The sequence below is a fragment of the Nelumbo lutea genome, chromosome 8 (genome assembly GCF_056320005.1).
Source record: "Nelumbo lutea isolate HS-2025 chromosome 8, American lotus-T2T, whole genome shotgun sequence".
NCBI lineage: Eukaryota > Viridiplantae > Streptophyta > Magnoliopsida > Proteales > Nelumbonaceae > Nelumbo > Nelumbo lutea.
Window position 1 is genome coordinate 48,046,501 of NC_142691.1, and position 16,425 is coordinate 48,062,925.

A 16,425-nucleotide genomic window follows, 5' to 3' on the forward strand; every position below is an offset into this window, starting at 1 on the left:
TAAACCTAAATTCTTACCGTAAAATGTATTTGACCGGACACAATTCCTCCGACCAGGTAGGAGCCAATAATTCTTACCCTAAACCCTAGCCTTTATCTATCAAAAAAGAGGTAAAAAAGCCCTAACAAACCAATCTCTGCAGCATTAAGTGCTACTAGGGCATGCCCACACAGCAAGAGTAGAAACTCCTGCCTAATCGCAAGTTTGCAACCACCCATAAAGGAAATAAAACGAGTCAATACCCACTATATTTCTAACGGGTGCCTGTAAGACGTTGGCTCCACACCACAAGAATGTGAGCCACAGCTTATTTCAATGTCCGTACTGTGTTGCAGTACTGGCAAAATGTAAATAGGTTCATATCAGAAGCGAGAATAAACAGAAGAAAAAGTACAGCATGCAGAACAAAAATGACAACATTTTTATGATAACGTGCATCGGAATGTAATGCACAATTTAACCAACCTTTACAGTTGAACCATATAAGATAGGAAGAGACCAATTCTCATAGTTAATTGGATTTTATTTCAACAGTCAAATACTGCTTCATCATTCTGAACAAGACTTTCTACCTATAATATCCAGAAAGCAATGGGGAAAATGAAAATTCACCAAACAAAATGATCTTGACCAAATCAAACGCCTGCAAACCTGTTGGTGCTGCAAAATATGAAAAATGAAGCTAGCATATGATTAAATCAATCATATTAAGATGAGAAACAAAAATACAAGCTGTAAAATCGCCTTTAGATCTCTTTATTTATTTTTCTATTAAATGCATCCAACAAATAGAAAAAAACTGCTTTATACCAAACCAAGAACTTTTACTACAGAGATATAAGCAGAGATCTTTTTCATCATTTAGCAGCAGTATTTAAAGTTTTGCAAACTACTGTGTGTAAAACTGTAAATTTACATATTCATACCAACAGATAGGGATTTTTTTCAGAACGGCATTGACCTATCTGTAATTTTCTATTCAAGTTACAGAATAGAATAAATTTATATAGAATTGTGCCCGCCCAAGGCTAAATTGGACGGCATTAAGGTTGTGTTTGGTTTGAAAAAAAAAAGTTGGGAAAGAAGGGAAACCTGGTACACATTTCCCTACCTTTCTTTCAAACCATACACAGCCTAAAGGTTCAGCAGAGTACAGCAGGCTTGTCTCCAAGTTCCCCTACAATTTAAAGGTCAATGCACAAAATTGATTAACAGGATCTAAGGTTGAAGTCATCCTGAACTCAACACTTTTGAGTTTAAACAAAACCAGATCTACCCCATTAAAAAAGTAGGGCAGGCAAGGGTTTTTATGCTATATTTTATATACTAGGAACATAAGAATTTCTAAAAATTAATTACCCAACAAACTTCCAAGTGTCTATGTAATCCTTGATGCGCAATATGACAGGACTGATTAAAAATGCAACTTCAAGATAGGTTGGTGCTTTGGAAACCAAACCTGATTCAGGTTAGTCCCCAATAAACCAAACCAGCCCCCACCCCCGACAAGGGGCAAAACCAACCTGTCCTAACTAGTGCAGGAAAGGGCAGATGTCCCTTCCAACCATGGTTCGAATCTCTGCATATCAGCAGAGGTGTATTGGTACTTTCAACAATACTGCCCCCATTTTTTTGCAAAACAGGGACAAGATTAAAAAAGGAAAAGAACATAGTCTTTCAATTACTCAGCCATTGACAAAAGAAGCTGAATCCACCTCTTCTCAAAGTTTAGCTTCAGCCCCAAAAACCACCCACCCTCCTCTAAAACCTTAAGATACCAACTTTCCAAAACACATAAAAGACATAGCATCCCTAATCAGCAGACAGAAATCCCAAACTCTAACTAAACTTGAAATACAACTCTTCAACTTACAAGAAAACCCAATCGCCCCAAAATAAAACCAGTCTCCAACACCTGACAAAAAACCTACTGCAAGTAATCCTTAAGTTCATCTAACACTGCACAACAGATTTTCCCTGATACCCATCTACTCCAGATGTTTGAACAGTGTCTTATTTACATCTCTTTTTAACCTTATTTGTTTCTTTCCCTTCTTAACAGGGACATTCCAATAAACCCCCCCTTCAATCTGGCAAAAACCATTGACACCTATACTGTTCGCAGATTGACTTCTGGCCTGTCTCACTGCATTAGGGATCCCAAAACCTCACTGATCCTTTGAGTTACCATTAATCCTTTTTACCTTCCAAACCACATTCTTCTCAAAGATCACCTGCTGCCAGTTCACTGCCCTTATTGCCACCAACCCCAGCACCTCCAGATGACCTCAGTTTACCCTGAGATTCGACATTCCTTGCACTAGAGCTCGCCACATCAGGATCTAGTTAATTGCAACAATAGTGGCACAGACACAGTGACATAAAATCCTTCAGAGTAGAAAAATCAAGTGTTGTTTCAGCAAATTCACAACTAAATACAGTATTATCAATGCAGTGAGGCACCATGATGGGTTGACTAGTTACTGTCCAGATGCTAACTGGTTAATCGAGAAAATACGTGTTATAAAATTAAGATGTTAATGTAATCTCATAATTAATATAATATAGGGTAAAAGACTTAAACCTCCCCTGAGATATCTCCTAAGTCCTAAATACTAAAACCTCCCCTCTTTTTTCAAAGGGCTTAAACCTCCCATGGCAGAATAACAAACTATTATATCTGCTGAAATCAATAAAAAGACTCCTTTACCTTTAAATATTCATTAAAAGTCCAATCTGTGATTCAAAAATTTTCATACAACTAATTAATAAAAACAATTGTCTCACCATAACCTTTGGTTTGTGTTCAAAGCCTTTCTCCCTGGATCTTGAATACTGAATCTCTACATTAGCAAAAGGGAGAAGTGAAGGGATCCATGGTTTACGTTATTTTCTATCCGAAGTGAAAAAATGTAAAAAATACAACAAAATAACATTTTTAGTGAAGGTAGACATGGTTTACGTCAGTTTCTAATTAACAAGGTCCACTTGAGGAGTCTGGATTTGCTCCTCACACCCACCTCATAGCACATTGCAGTCACACATTGGGAGCATCTACTGTACTTGTATGTTTTCATTCAAGAGGAGATGTTCTTCCAGTGCCTGGTCATTGGACAAGCTAAGAATTCTTGTGCTACTTCTCTAGAAACTGTGGTAAGAATTTTTTTTGGAGTTTCCTATGATGAGTTTTCTATTCTGAAAGTGGGTTTTGGAGATGGAGATGTTTGGTACTTTGATAAGCAGTGGCATGCTCTGAATGATTTTGAAGATGGAGAGATCAGTGATTTAAAAGGCACGCCTAGGCGCACAGGTGAAGCGCATTTCAGGGTATGCACCTCACTTAGGTCCTAGCCGCAGCCCTTTCAAAAGGCGCACGCCTTTTGAAAATTTAACACTTTTTTGCTTTTTTTGAACGTAGCAGCTGGGCCAGGGGCTCCGCCCCCGAACCCCCGTGCACCGCCCCTCGAGGCAAGCCCAAACAAGTCCACATTAGGTCTTAAATTCTTAGTTTTCATACAAAAAATAATGATTTTATAGTTTTAATTGCTTTTTAAGAAAACATTTTATTAGGATGAATGAATGAGCAACATTACCAAATTGGGATCACTCGCTTTGTTCACTCACTGAAGCTCCGAGAACCCCCAATTTGGTAATGTTGCTCATTCATTCATCCTAATAAAATGTTTTCTTAAAAAGCAATTAAAACCATAAAATCATTATTTTTTGTGTGAAAACTAAGAATTTAAGACATAACGTGGACTTGTTTGGGCTTGCCTCGAGGGGCGTGGCACAAAGGCGGCTCGTAGAATCAGGAATGTAATATGTTTTACATTATATTAGCTACATTAGGTAATGCAATTGAGTGAAAAAAGAGATTAGAGGTTTTAGATGCTTGAAAATGTTTTATATGTTTGATTTTATTTTTAAATTCTCATTTAAATATGCTTTACATCTTATGTTTATGTATTTTAATTTTAGATAATAGGTTTTTTTAAACATTTATATTAAAATTGAAGTTTACATTTTTTATTTATATTATGTTTAATATTTTTTTTGAAATTTGGCATTGTTTTGAATTTTCTGACTTTTTTTTATTTTTTACCATTTTTTTGTATTTTTGTGCCTTGCTTCAAAAAGGCGTGCGCCTCGCCTTGCGCCTTGCATCTCAGGCGCATTGACCGTTGCGCCTTTTTTGCGCCTTGCGCTTTTAAAACACTGGGAGAGATGCTGATTAGTTTGAACTAGTGGGCTGAATGTACAGAATATGGAGAAAAGAATTCAACCTCCATTGCAGTCTTTCCCTTGTCTTCAATTTTTTGGTCGTTTTAGCATTGGAATGCCTTTTTGAACAAAACAAAATAACATAAGATGTGACCAAAAGATGATTTTTCTGATCAGAAGAGGAAACTCACTGGTATCCCTCCAAAGGATGTGTTGTGCTAGCAAAGTTGTTGAGCGTCATGATATGGAGGAGCTTGGGTTCTTTTGATCTCATTCCTAAGGATCAAATTGATTGAACTTTGAAAAGGAAATTTACTGAGAACAAGAACAGGAAAACGAAGAACAAAAACAGAGCCTTGCTTTTCTTTAGGCTGGGGGGAAGAAAAAAAAGTTAACAAGAACTACAATTTGAGACTAAACCTAAGAATTTTCACTGAAATTAATAGGAGCAAGCCATTCTTTACAAACAATCTCTAAGGATTCCATTGTTCAAAGCCATCTGATTTACAGATTTTTATGGGGTGACAGTATGATTCTCAGACCTACAAGATTGTTTCAATGTCCAAAAGCCCACATGGCTGTATCTATTCATTCTATGAAATGCTTTGTCCTCAAAAATATGGCAGGGCTTCTTCTTGTCAAGAGATAGTAGCACCCTCACGGCACTATGGTTTATGAATGCCATTCAAGGCACTGAACCTTCAGATTTGTTGTTGATAAGGACATGGGGTCTGCTGTGTGTAGTCATGGCCAGAACATCCATTTGATGACGAAGAAAGAGGGGTTGGAAAATATCTAGAGAATGAGACCAGCCAAAATGTTATTTTGATCAAGGGAAGAATTGGGTTTTTGAGACAGTCGGGTACATATGATATCAGGTACAAACGGATCATGACAGATGGCTAATGGAGTGGTGATATTTGTCAATGACATCAACAAACAGGGGAGGTGTAAGTCCCTTCAGAAAAGAGAGGGGAGGTTTTAGTAGTTATGGAAAAACTTAGGGGAGGTTTAAGTTGTTTACCCTATAATATATGTAAATAATGATATAGAACATTTAGTTTACAAACATAAAAAAGAAGACCGGAATATAGCAGTTATAGCCTTTATTTTTCAAAGGAAGAGTTTAACCTTGACCATTTGGCTTGCCCCTTATTTGTAGCAACCCTGTATCAGCAAGCCATTTGAGGGAACTTAAAAGAATTCCGCAAATACCTTCTCCCTCATGCTTTATTTCTATTTTATACACCATCAACTAAACATATACCATAACAAATACCTGAAAAAACGTATATGCCTAAATAGTTAGTGATGCAGTTCATATGGAAGGCATCATGAGTCTGAACCAACTAGTCATCCTAGGTGAATGCATCATGAGTATGATCCAACTAATTAGTGATACAGTTGGTATGGAATCCGGATCTCCTGCCAACAACATACATTCCAACACCCTACCAACATGATCTGACACTGCACATCTCATAGATGGTGGGTCCCAGTATCATGGTGAGATGTATGGAGTCAGAGCATGCTGGTAGGGTGTTGGAATGTTTTGTTGGCAGGAGATCCCAGTTCACTGGTATGGCCCTCAACTGACTAGTCAATTGTCTAGTCAATGCTTTGATAATACTGCCCTGTACCAACTTTCTATATACTGAAGACATAGAAAGATAGCAAGAAGCATAAGCATATCCTATATACCACTAATAAAAAAGACACAATCAATTCTAGATGTTTTCTTCAACAAAACACTTAGCAGTGAACATCTCATTCACACATGTCCAACAATTGGCTAATTCCTGGCTGACAGCTTGTCTAGAAAAGGAGTATCCGAGTATGACGAAGCAAATTACATCTGCTCCTCTCTGTGTTATTTACAGTAAAAAAATGTTTTGGGTTTCCCGCCCTTCACTCTCATAGAGGGACTCATTCTGTATCTTTAGCTTCCCTTGACAGATTCACGTTATTGATCACCAATAAAAACAAGAATACAAATGAAAATTAGTACTGTTTTTTCAATGACTAGATAGGCAATCCTGGCATCAAAGTGAAGCAGAAGATCTAGTTATTTTCGATTTATTTTGTTCATGATGTATAATATTAAACGTCATTTTTAGTTCACTTTGTTAATAAAAATAATATTTTTTATCTGCATAATAAAAATAATATTTTGATCAATTCTAGATTAATTTATTAATGCTATTCAATATCCGGTTGTAATCTGAATTGGATTTGAACCCGGATGTTTATGAATCAAATTGGGATCTAGGCATATCCAACTCAAACCGAACTGTTCAGTCCTATGATTTTTGTTGCTAAATGGTTATTTTATCACCTAGACAGGTGCCTAGATGCCTAGGCAGGCACCTTTTTATATAAAGCATGGGGCTTAGGCAAGGTGCCCAAAAAAGGATGGCTTGTCATCTAGGTGACAAATTGACAACTATGGTAATAACATAGAAGCAGTAGCAGTGGTTGTTGAAGAGAAAGGGGTTGGTTCTTCTGACATTCACTCACCAAGTAGTGCACAGATAGAACTCTGAGAAAATAAAAGGCTGGATATGTTGAGGTTTCTGCATGCAGAATAAAGGTGGATTTAGGCCTTCAGATTTGATGATCCTGCAGTTAGCCTGGATCATCCTTTTCAGAAGGTGTCAGTTTTAGCAGCAATGTGCATATGATAACCATCACTGGTTTAACTTAGAAATTCAACTGTTAGATAAACCAGAGGAATTTATTCATAAAGAATTGAAAATTCACTTCATAGGCAAGGATTTATGTAACCATGCAAAGAGACAAACTATGATGAACTTCCTACTCCCAGCAAAGATGACAACAATGATTAGTTGATTACTTTACCTCCTACCAACGCCAATACCATCAGCCATGAAATCCCTAGGGATCTCTGCAAATGCCTAATCTTCAGCTGGATACTCAACAGATATCGTTAACTCATTTTCATCCACCACTAGACAAAATATCAAAACATCCATTAAATGTCAATTCTCATCTCGCAGTATATCTGCCCCATTTCATATTCCAGACAATATTTAATACCACTCCAGATTTGACACATCAGAACCCCAATTCCTCATCACTATAATAAAAGAAATAGCAAAAAAACACAGGCATCTCATATGGGACCAAAACATCATAACAAACTAATGCTTTTGAAAAAGCAATCCAAAAAAAATATTTATCAAAACAAATCCAAAAATGTAATCACTTTTCTATCTGGGTGGTAGATTGCTAGTCCAACCATCCAAGTCAAATGGGTCAACCTGTGACATCATCGTCATCATCTAAGCCTTGGCCCAACTATATGGAGTTGGCTACATGAATCTTCTTTTTCCATTCTGTTCTGCTTAATTAATGCATATCCATTATTAAATTATGAGCGCATACATAATAAATATATAAAAAATAGAGGAAAACACAAAAAATATAGACATTTTGTAGAAAAAAATTCTTCTCATTATTATATTATGAGCGCCTAAAACCGATATATCTTCTTCTTTCAATATGTAAGCAGCTTACAGCTATACTCATTCATGAAAAAAAAACAGCTTACAGCTATACACCTAGATACCTGTACATGCCTAGTGTTTGTACCCAAGATTTTAGGAAATAGGAATCATGCTCCCAATTCCCCATACCCAATAGCCCATGCCCATTTTTTGTAATAAAATAAAATTGATTAAAAGAAAAAAAATAAATTGATACAAGGAAGTTGACCAGCGATCACTCAAGAGAACAGTATTTTAAAAGCGCAAGGTGAGGTGTGTGCCTTTTTAAAGCAAGGCACAAAAATACAAAAAAAAAAGTCAGAAAATTCAAAAAAATGTAAAAAATAAAAAATCATTAAATATAATATTAATAAAAAATATAAACTTAAATTTTAAAATAAATGTTTAAAAAAACCTATTATCTAAAATAAAATACATAAACATGACATGTAAAATGTATTCAAATGAAAATTTAAAAATAAAGTCAAACATATAAAGAATTTTCAGGCATGTAAAACCCACAATCTCTTTTTTTTTCCTCATGCAAGGTGAGGTGTGTGCCTTTTTGAAGCAAGGCAGAAAAATACAAAAAAAAAAGTCAGAAAATTCAAAAAAAATGTAAAAGATAAAAATCATTAAATATAATATTACTAAAAAATATAAACTTAAATTTTAAAATAAATGTTTAAAAAACCTATTATCTAAAATAAAATACATAAACATGACATGTAAAATGTATTCAAATGAAAATTTAAAAATAAAGTCAAACATATAAAGAATTTCCAGGCATGTAAAACCCACAATCTCTTTTTTTTCCTCACTTGCATTACTTCAAGTAGCTAACGTGATGTAAAACATATTGCATTCTTGAATCTATGAGTAGCCCTTGTACCATGCCCCTCAAGGCAAGCCCAAACAAGTTCATGTTAGGATCTTAATTCTTAATTCTAAAAAAATAATGATTTTATAATTTTAATTGCCTTTTAAGAAGATGTTTTATTAGGATGAATGAATGGACAACATTAGCAGTTTTTTTAAAAGGCACTTAAAGTTATAAAATCATTATTTTTTATTTGAGAATTAAGAATTTAAGACCCTAACATGGACTTGTTTGGGCTTGCCTTGAGGGGCATAGTCGGGGGTCTAGGGGCGGAGCCCCCAGCCCAGCTGCTAGGTACAAAAAAAAGCAAAAAAGTGCAAAACTTTGAAAAGGCAAAAAGGCCCACACTTGGGATGAGGCGCAAGGCACATCAGAAGTGTGCCTTTTGAAAGGGTTGTGCCTAGGACCTGGGCAAGGCGCATACCCTAAAATGTGCCTCGCCTGGGCGTGCCTTTTAAATCACTGCAAGAGAAGGAAAAAAAATCCAGACCCCACCAAACTCTTCCTAGCAAAAAAAGTCACCCAGAAAATAAAAACAAGAATCAAAACTCTCAACCCAAAGAAATAAGAACAACCACAACAAAAAAACACTGACCCTAAGTAAATAAGCTTCAGGACAACATTGGTCCAAGATGACACTGAATTCCAATTTGAGAGAAACCAGAATCCCTTATATCCGATAAGCACCAATGAATATGAAACAGGCAAGCCACCAACACCCAAAAAAGGCAAACCAGGAACTCCCTACTTCTTTACAGACCTACTAGGGTTCAATGACTTCTTGTTTGGTCCAATCCCAAATAGACCCCTTTCCAATCTAGCAAAAACACTTGAAACCAAAATGTCTCAATGCTTCCTCTTCCTTCTAAATGTGCTAACTGTTACAGAGTTCTCTCTAAACTTCTTGGCATCCTTATATTCCTCATTGGTTCTTTCCAGTTCTAGCATTGAATTCTTCTCAAACAATTGACTTGCATCATTAACCTCTTTCTTCTTCTTGACAGATTCCTCCAAATTAGGCGATCTCTGAACCAAAGACCCATGTCTGTATTATCCATATCTAGGCAACAAAGTTACACATTAGAGATCTGAAAGGAGTGTGATATCAATATGATATGAATTAATCTCATGTTCCTCCTGACATGCACTCAGTACAGTCACTTCCATCTACCTGAAACAAACTTCTTGGCCATGCTCACCCTTAACAAGACCTATTTAGTAAACATTCATAAAATTTCTGTCCTCAGCACCTTAGCCCATTAACATACTTTCACCTCTGATAATCCAACAACTATATCATCCTCAAAAACCAATAAATTAAAGGCAAAGCATCTCCATAAGGAGCAATTTGTTGTCAAGAAGCACTCTATAAAAGTAAATTGACTAATTAAATTGTTGATTCCAAGGAGGTTACCAAATGGTGGTGCTACAAAAGCATCAACTAGTCAATGATTGGTCATCCAACTAAACTTGATGGCCAAAATGATTGCATTGTAACTAGTCAATTGATACTCATGATGCAGCAGGCAATTCAAACATTCACCAAGCCAACTAATTTGACTAACAGTTAGTTGACCAGCAATTTTATTTATTAAAGTAACTAGACATAAGGGACAAGAAAAACCAGCACTACAGCTTGGAAAAGTAGAAGCGTACCCCTTGATTGTACCCCCCATGCTTTACCCGATACACGTGACATGCATCAGTTGTTGGTCTCTGATCTAATAATCGAAGTATACATTACCAAATGAAGGATGAATAAAAAATTGCTCAATGAGACATACAGAGAAACAACACTTTCATTCTCCTTAACTCTTACATACTATCTTGAACATAAGCATCTCCAATTGCCCCAACAAGAGAAACAACAAAGGCTCTACAAAGAACGTAAAATTTTGTCCAAAAAGTTAAAAAGAATGTAGCATTTTTTTTTTTTTGAAGCATTTTCGGTTGAATGCTGAAGTAACTCTCCTTTCAAAACCAACAGGCCAGTGATGCTTAAAGGAGATTTAAATATGTATCAAAATCATATCCTGTCTGCCAAAAAAAGACTTACACAGGAAGATATTTCACATGTCTAATTCGACCAAAAATTTGAGGATCTTCTTAATTTTCCTCAGCCTTTTGTTTCCCATCAATCATACTGAATTCCCTGCGTTGTCGAAGTCAGATGTTTTCTCACATAATTGCATTACTTAGAAAAAACAAAAATCAGGTCCGTTCTAGTTGAAACTTTCCAATTTATTAAATAATTTAAAATGTAACTATCGTTCCCAGATTCAGTTTCGAGTGCCAATTTCATGTCAAGAGAGGAACTTGCCACCATAGAAAGAGCTAACTATTTTACATTTTATTAAATCAAACACACTACTGAGGTTCGCATGAACGAATACCTTGATCAAACATACCGATCGACCGGAGAGGCTTAATGTCCGCCATGCTCCTTCGCATGTTGCTGGTGTTCGAGGTGGCGACGCTCTTCGGGAAGAGCGACGAGGTAGGAGAAGATCATCCCACCGAAGCAGACATGGAAGAGAGGATCGATCGAGCTGGTCTGAATGTATTTGGCATGGTAATTATCCAAGCCTCTACTAATTGACTTCTTCACGTAATCGACAGAGAACATAGGCTTCAGATGCGTAGGGAGGTCCTTCACTTTCATTCCTCTGATCTCGTTGTAGAAGTTCCTTAACGCCATTAGAGCTGTGGAGAGAGATGCCTCACAGATCTCACGAACCCTAACCCTAGCGCCTCTTTGCCTCAGGAGTTGGGAATATCAGATAGATAGCTACTGCCGTGTTCTGCCCTCGCAACCGATACGGAAAGGAGACGCCGTGATGGTATATGTTTTTCGATAGATAACAGAAGCTTTGACCTGATAAAATATGGAAAAAAGGAACCGTTAGATCAGAATCTTGTTCTTTTGATGATATCTCTGCTAATCGGGTCGTCCAGCATTTTCAAAAGCAGTTCGAATCCTCTACGATAGGCCGATAGCAAGGACGCTAACCACTTAATATACACCACGTCAGCCTAATACGTAGGGCCCACGTGTACCCACGTGTACTGATCTCACGTGATTCATTGTAATTGACCCGGTATCAGTAAAAGAACTTTAGATTGTTTTTTCACGATAAAAAGAAAATTTCATTAAAACCTCAATCAACAGTTCAACACCAATCCAATAGCCCCATTGGTCACCCATAATACCATTCACGATATGCAAGGCACAAGGTATCCTATTGTCATCACTATCAAAACTGTCTTCGAATTTGCAGTTGGATGTTTTTGTTGTAACGCTAAGTATGAGAATATTGCAGATATAAATATATTAAATGCAAAACTTTGCATATACTTTACATATTTATATTTAGGGAAAATACCCTATATTTTGGGTCTAGTGCCACTTTAGCCTTTAAACTTTAAAATGCATAATTTGGCACGGAATTTTTAAAACGTGACAAATGCTATTTGAGTGCCATCTAATTTTCTTTATCAACCATTCAAACATTGACAAAAAATTAACAGCCTTAAGTCCTTGTCTCTTCTACTTAAAGAAAGTTGGGGTCACCAAAATGCTCATTCAAACTTGATATCAATTTTCTTGAATGGAAGAGGCAAGGACTTGAGGTTGTTAATTTTTTGTCAATGTTTGGATGGTTGATAAAGAAAATTAGATGACACTCAAAGGGCATTTGCTTCTTTTTCAAATGCCACATAACTGCTAGTTAACAACTAGTTAACAACAATTACTGGATTGTCATGTTCTAAAAGTTCGGGTACTAAATTGTTGCATTTTAAAGTTTGAGGACCAAAGTGGCACTAGTCCCAAAGTACAGGATACTAATCGGGAATTTTCCCTTGTATTTAAAAATATCATTACAAAGTTTTGAATTGAACATACTTGTATTTTCACTCTTTCCAAACTGAACTTAAAATCATTTTTCCTACTCATAGTTTATAACCTATGCTAAATCCACAATTATATAGAGAGGCATTTAGAGGACGTTTAGCACCAAAGTGTTTCACAAGCGCTCCATTTTAGAAATGGCCCCGATTCACAAGTATTTTATTTTACCTGTTTTTTGGAAAGACTAAAAAAACAAAAGAAAAGAAAAATATTTTCTTTCCTCCAAGGAAACAAAAATCCCAACCCTATTTCTCTTCTCCCCCTCCCCCCCCCCCCCTTTCCTTGCAATCCTTTCTCTTCCCTTGGACCAAATCCCAATTTAACATGAATACATTAAACATTAAATTTATATGCATCATAGGTGGTAATAAGTTTACTAGTGTCACTCAAATGCCTTATGCAATTTGGCATTCATTATTGATGCAGCACAATATGGGCACTCCTAATTGGCTGAAACCTAGCTCCTAGATGTGACAACGACACCTGAAACGGAGAGGAACGTGAAGGATTCCCAGGGAGCTCTCCCGATGGGAACACTCCAATGGCTAAGTTAGAGTTCTGAGAAAACTCAAGGAAAACACAGAGAGTTAAGAGTGTCGAAAGTGCTAGCTTCAATACCTTTGCTTCGCGAGGGTCGGGGTCCTCTTATACCAGAGCTCAGTCACGTCAGGCGTAAATGCCACTGCCCTAGCCGTTACTACCAGGGCTTAGGTGGCGGGTGCTAGCTATTGCTGCAAGGTACGGACTCGTTAGGCGTGCCATGCTTTTCAGAGATGGCAGGCATGACGCCGCCTGGCGAGAGACATGGACGCTGCCACTAGATCCGATAGGTACGGATGTCAGGCAGATCTTCCCTACAAGTTGCCGAGCTACTTTGCACCGAACTGCCTGGGGCTGAGATACCTTGCACCGAGGTGCTCACACTGGGGGCGAGCCTTAAGCAAGTATGAGCAGGAGTGTCGACGGTGCTGTCCTGAGGTGTTTCTCCCTCGGGATAGCCAAAAGTCGGGGTGCTTCCTTCTTAGGGAGGGAGAGCTCGAAACCCCTTAGGAGGAGCTCGAGAATCAAGGGGAGCTTGGGTCCCTTTGCACGGAGGGAGCTCAGGGGTTGGGCAACTGGTTTTTCCTCGGGGATCAAAAAATGCGCTAAACAGATTTTGCCTCGGGGGTCGCGCAGCCGGTTTTCATGAGGACGATTAGATCGCTTTGTTCTCAACCGTCAATGCCGCGTACAGTGGCTATAAGTAGCAGGGGTCCTGGCCATTTTTCCTTCGCCCCAAATCCTCAACCTTAGTCTTGAGCTCGCGTCCAAAGCCTCCAGCTCGGGTCGGTTCTCCCTAGTTCGGTCATCTTCCCTTGGTGAGTCACCCTAGCTTCTTTTCCTTCCAATTTTATTATGTCTAGTTTTGATAGCCAATTAGATGAGCCCGAGGTGGGTACCTCAGCTCAGGGTGATCCCGCTGGAGTCTAGTCTCCCGAGGCGCGGAAGGCCTCGGGTAACTTGGCGTCCACCTCTCACCGAGGTCGGATGCCGGACAGATTCGGCTCCTCCACCATGACCCTGGAGAGGCTTCGCTACCTCATCCGGCAGTACAACCTGCCCAAGGAGTACACCTACAGTCTACCTACGGGTAGCTTCCCATGGGAACACGGCCTTGACGAGGTCGTGATCTTCCGGGAGCAGCTTATAGTTGGGCTCCATCTTCCTTTCCACCCACTTATTGTGGAGGTCCTGAATCACTTCAATGTTACAATAAACCAGCTCCACCCGAACTCGGTCCATAACATGGTCGGGACCATCTCCCTTTGTTACGAGTACGTCCTCCCCCTAAACTTGGACATATTCTGTTCCATCCTCACCATAAAGAAGAGTGCTTCATGCGTTCTCCCCGAGCACAGGAGGGCCTACTACTTGTCCCCTTGCCTGGATTTCAAGTTGTTGCACAACCTTTCGAGCAAGATTCTGGCTTGGAAGCAGGACTATTTCATAGTCCGGAACCCCACGGGATGGCCCTTCCCTACTCAATGGAGGGCGGCTATCCAAGACCCCGGCATCATCCTTGATAAGAAGACAAGGGAGACGCTCTAGTCATGGGCTGAGCTCGGGTTTAGTTACAAGGATTATATCGCCGAGAGCAAGCTCATCTAGGTCGGCTTGAGCCTGGATAGGTAGTCTTAGTACCTTTGTCACTTGGCTTGCACCTTCTTCCTCCTTTTATTTTTGAGTTTACTAATGTCGAGCTTTGTTGCAGGTCCCATGGAAGCGGAGAAACTCAAGGGGGATAAGCTCTTCAACCACATGAAGGGGAGGAAGAAGCGGGCTGCTAAGAGAGCTCGTGTTGAGTCCCCGTCGGCCCCTGCTCCTGAGCCCAAGCTTCCACTGGCTCCCTCTTCTGAGCCCGAGCTCCCTGATTCCCCTCCGATCATTGACTTGGAGGAATCCGTACCACCTCGGGAGCGCGAGACCTCGGCTGAGCCTGCTACGAAGGCAGTAGCTGAGCCTAAGGTCATCACCAGGGCTATCGATGCAGCAGTTGAGGTCTCTGCTGAGCCCATCTACATAGCCGAGATGGCAGTTTCCAGCTCGGGGAGCCCAAATGGGGACCGAAGTATCTTGGTCCCCCAGTGCAGCCTTCGGAAGAGCGAGGGGTCTGTTTATGCCGAGGAAGTCTCGATCTGGGCCGATCTCACCACTGCTCAGCTTGGAGCCCGAGCTGCTACCAACACCATTGTGGTAAGTTTTCTCCCTTCTCTCTCTTCTCCCCTCTTTTCATATATACATACATTTCTTCAGTGCTAACCAACTTTCTTGGTCAGGTGAACTCCGTCGTGCATGCCCTGACTCTTCAGTCTGAGAGGAACCTGAAGTGGGCTCTGAACGCCGAGGAGTCATCCCGCGCAGCCCATGCTGATCTGAGGGTAGCTCGTGGTCGATCCATCGGCTGGAGAGCGACGTCGTGGCCCAAAAGAACGTCATCGCGGCACTGATGGCAAAGAAGGAAGAGCTGGCACGTGAGAGGGATGTGCTGAGGGGTGAGATGAATGCCCTCAAAGCAGAGCTGACACGTGAGAAGGGCGTGTTGAGGGGTGAGCTGGATGCCCTTAGAGTAGAGGCAGAAGGCCTTAAGGAAGACAAGAAGGCTCTTCTGCACAAGGTGGAGTTCCTCAAGGCTGACATCGAGGAGAAGACCGAGATCTTTACTCAAGCCATAGAGGAGACAAAGGTCAAGGCTGTCGCGATGTACATCCAATCGGACAAGTTCGATGTCGTTTTGGGGGAGGCCTATCATAAGGGATTCAAGCTCAGTAGGTGGTTGATAAGGCATACATACCCCGAGCTTGACACGAGTGCCATCACCACCTCATACGCTTCTAGTCTCAGCAAGGGGACTTCGATCTCTGCTGGAATGACTGCTTCGGTGCCGTAGGTGAGGTTGAAGGGGGTCTCTCTTGTACGGTCTTTACTGTGGTACGATAAGTCCATAATACATTGGGCAGCTCCTCTGCCCATAGCCCCTTAGTTTGGTCCAGGCATGCCTTTAGTCCGTGGAGGATAGCTCTGTTTGTGACTTCCGCCTAACCGCTTGCCTGAGGGTGCGCCACTGAGGTGAACTTCTACTGAATTCCCATGTCTTGGCACTAGTTCTGAAATTTGATGTCTTTGAACTGCTTACCATTGTCGGAGATCAGTACCTAAGGTAGTTCTAAACGACACACTATATTCTTCCAAAAGAAGTTCTGCACATTCTAGGTTGTGATTGTTGCGAGGGATTTAGCCTCGACCCACTTCGTGAAACAGTCAACTGCCACCACTAGGAACCTTCTTTGCCCTGTTGCTAGTAGGAATGGGCCGAGTAAGTCGATCCCCCATTGTGCAAATGGCCACGGGCTAGTGAGGTATTTTAGGTC

General features: G+C 39.9%; 1 protein-coding gene across 3 annotated transcripts; it reads right to left on the reverse strand.

Annotated features, from left to right (window-relative positions):
- Window positions 1-613: 613 nt before the first annotated feature.
- LOC148844034 (ATP-dependent RNA helicase) lies at window positions 614-11,455 on the reverse strand. Of its 3 annotated transcripts, none has more exons than XM_088959739.1 (2): window positions 11,016-11,455; window positions 614-660 (listed from the first exon to the last, which is right to left on the reverse strand). In XM_088959739.1, exon 1 carries the CDS (start codon window positions 11,303-11,305, stop codon window positions 11,033-11,035), a length of 273 nt encoding a protein of 90 aa, XP_088815865.1. In that variant the 5' UTR covers window positions 11,306-11,455; the 3' UTR covers window positions 614-660; window positions 11,016-11,032. The 3 variants fall into 3 exon arrangements, with proteins under 3 accessions (XP_088815865.1, XP_088815864.1, XP_088815866.1); XM_088959738.1 differs by having other exon boundaries at window positions 11,001-11,455; XM_088959740.1 differs by lacking the exon at window positions 614-660 and adding an exon at window positions 10,600-10,759 and having other exon boundaries at window positions 11,001-11,455.
- Window positions 11,456-16,425: the final 4,970 nt, after the last annotated feature.

Bases quoted from the DNA above. Each gene is read 5' to 3' on its own strand.
- LOC148844034 (XM_088959739.1), bottom strand. From the start codon at position 11,305: ATGGCGTTAAGGAACTTCTACAACGAGATCAGAGGAATGAAAGTGAAG.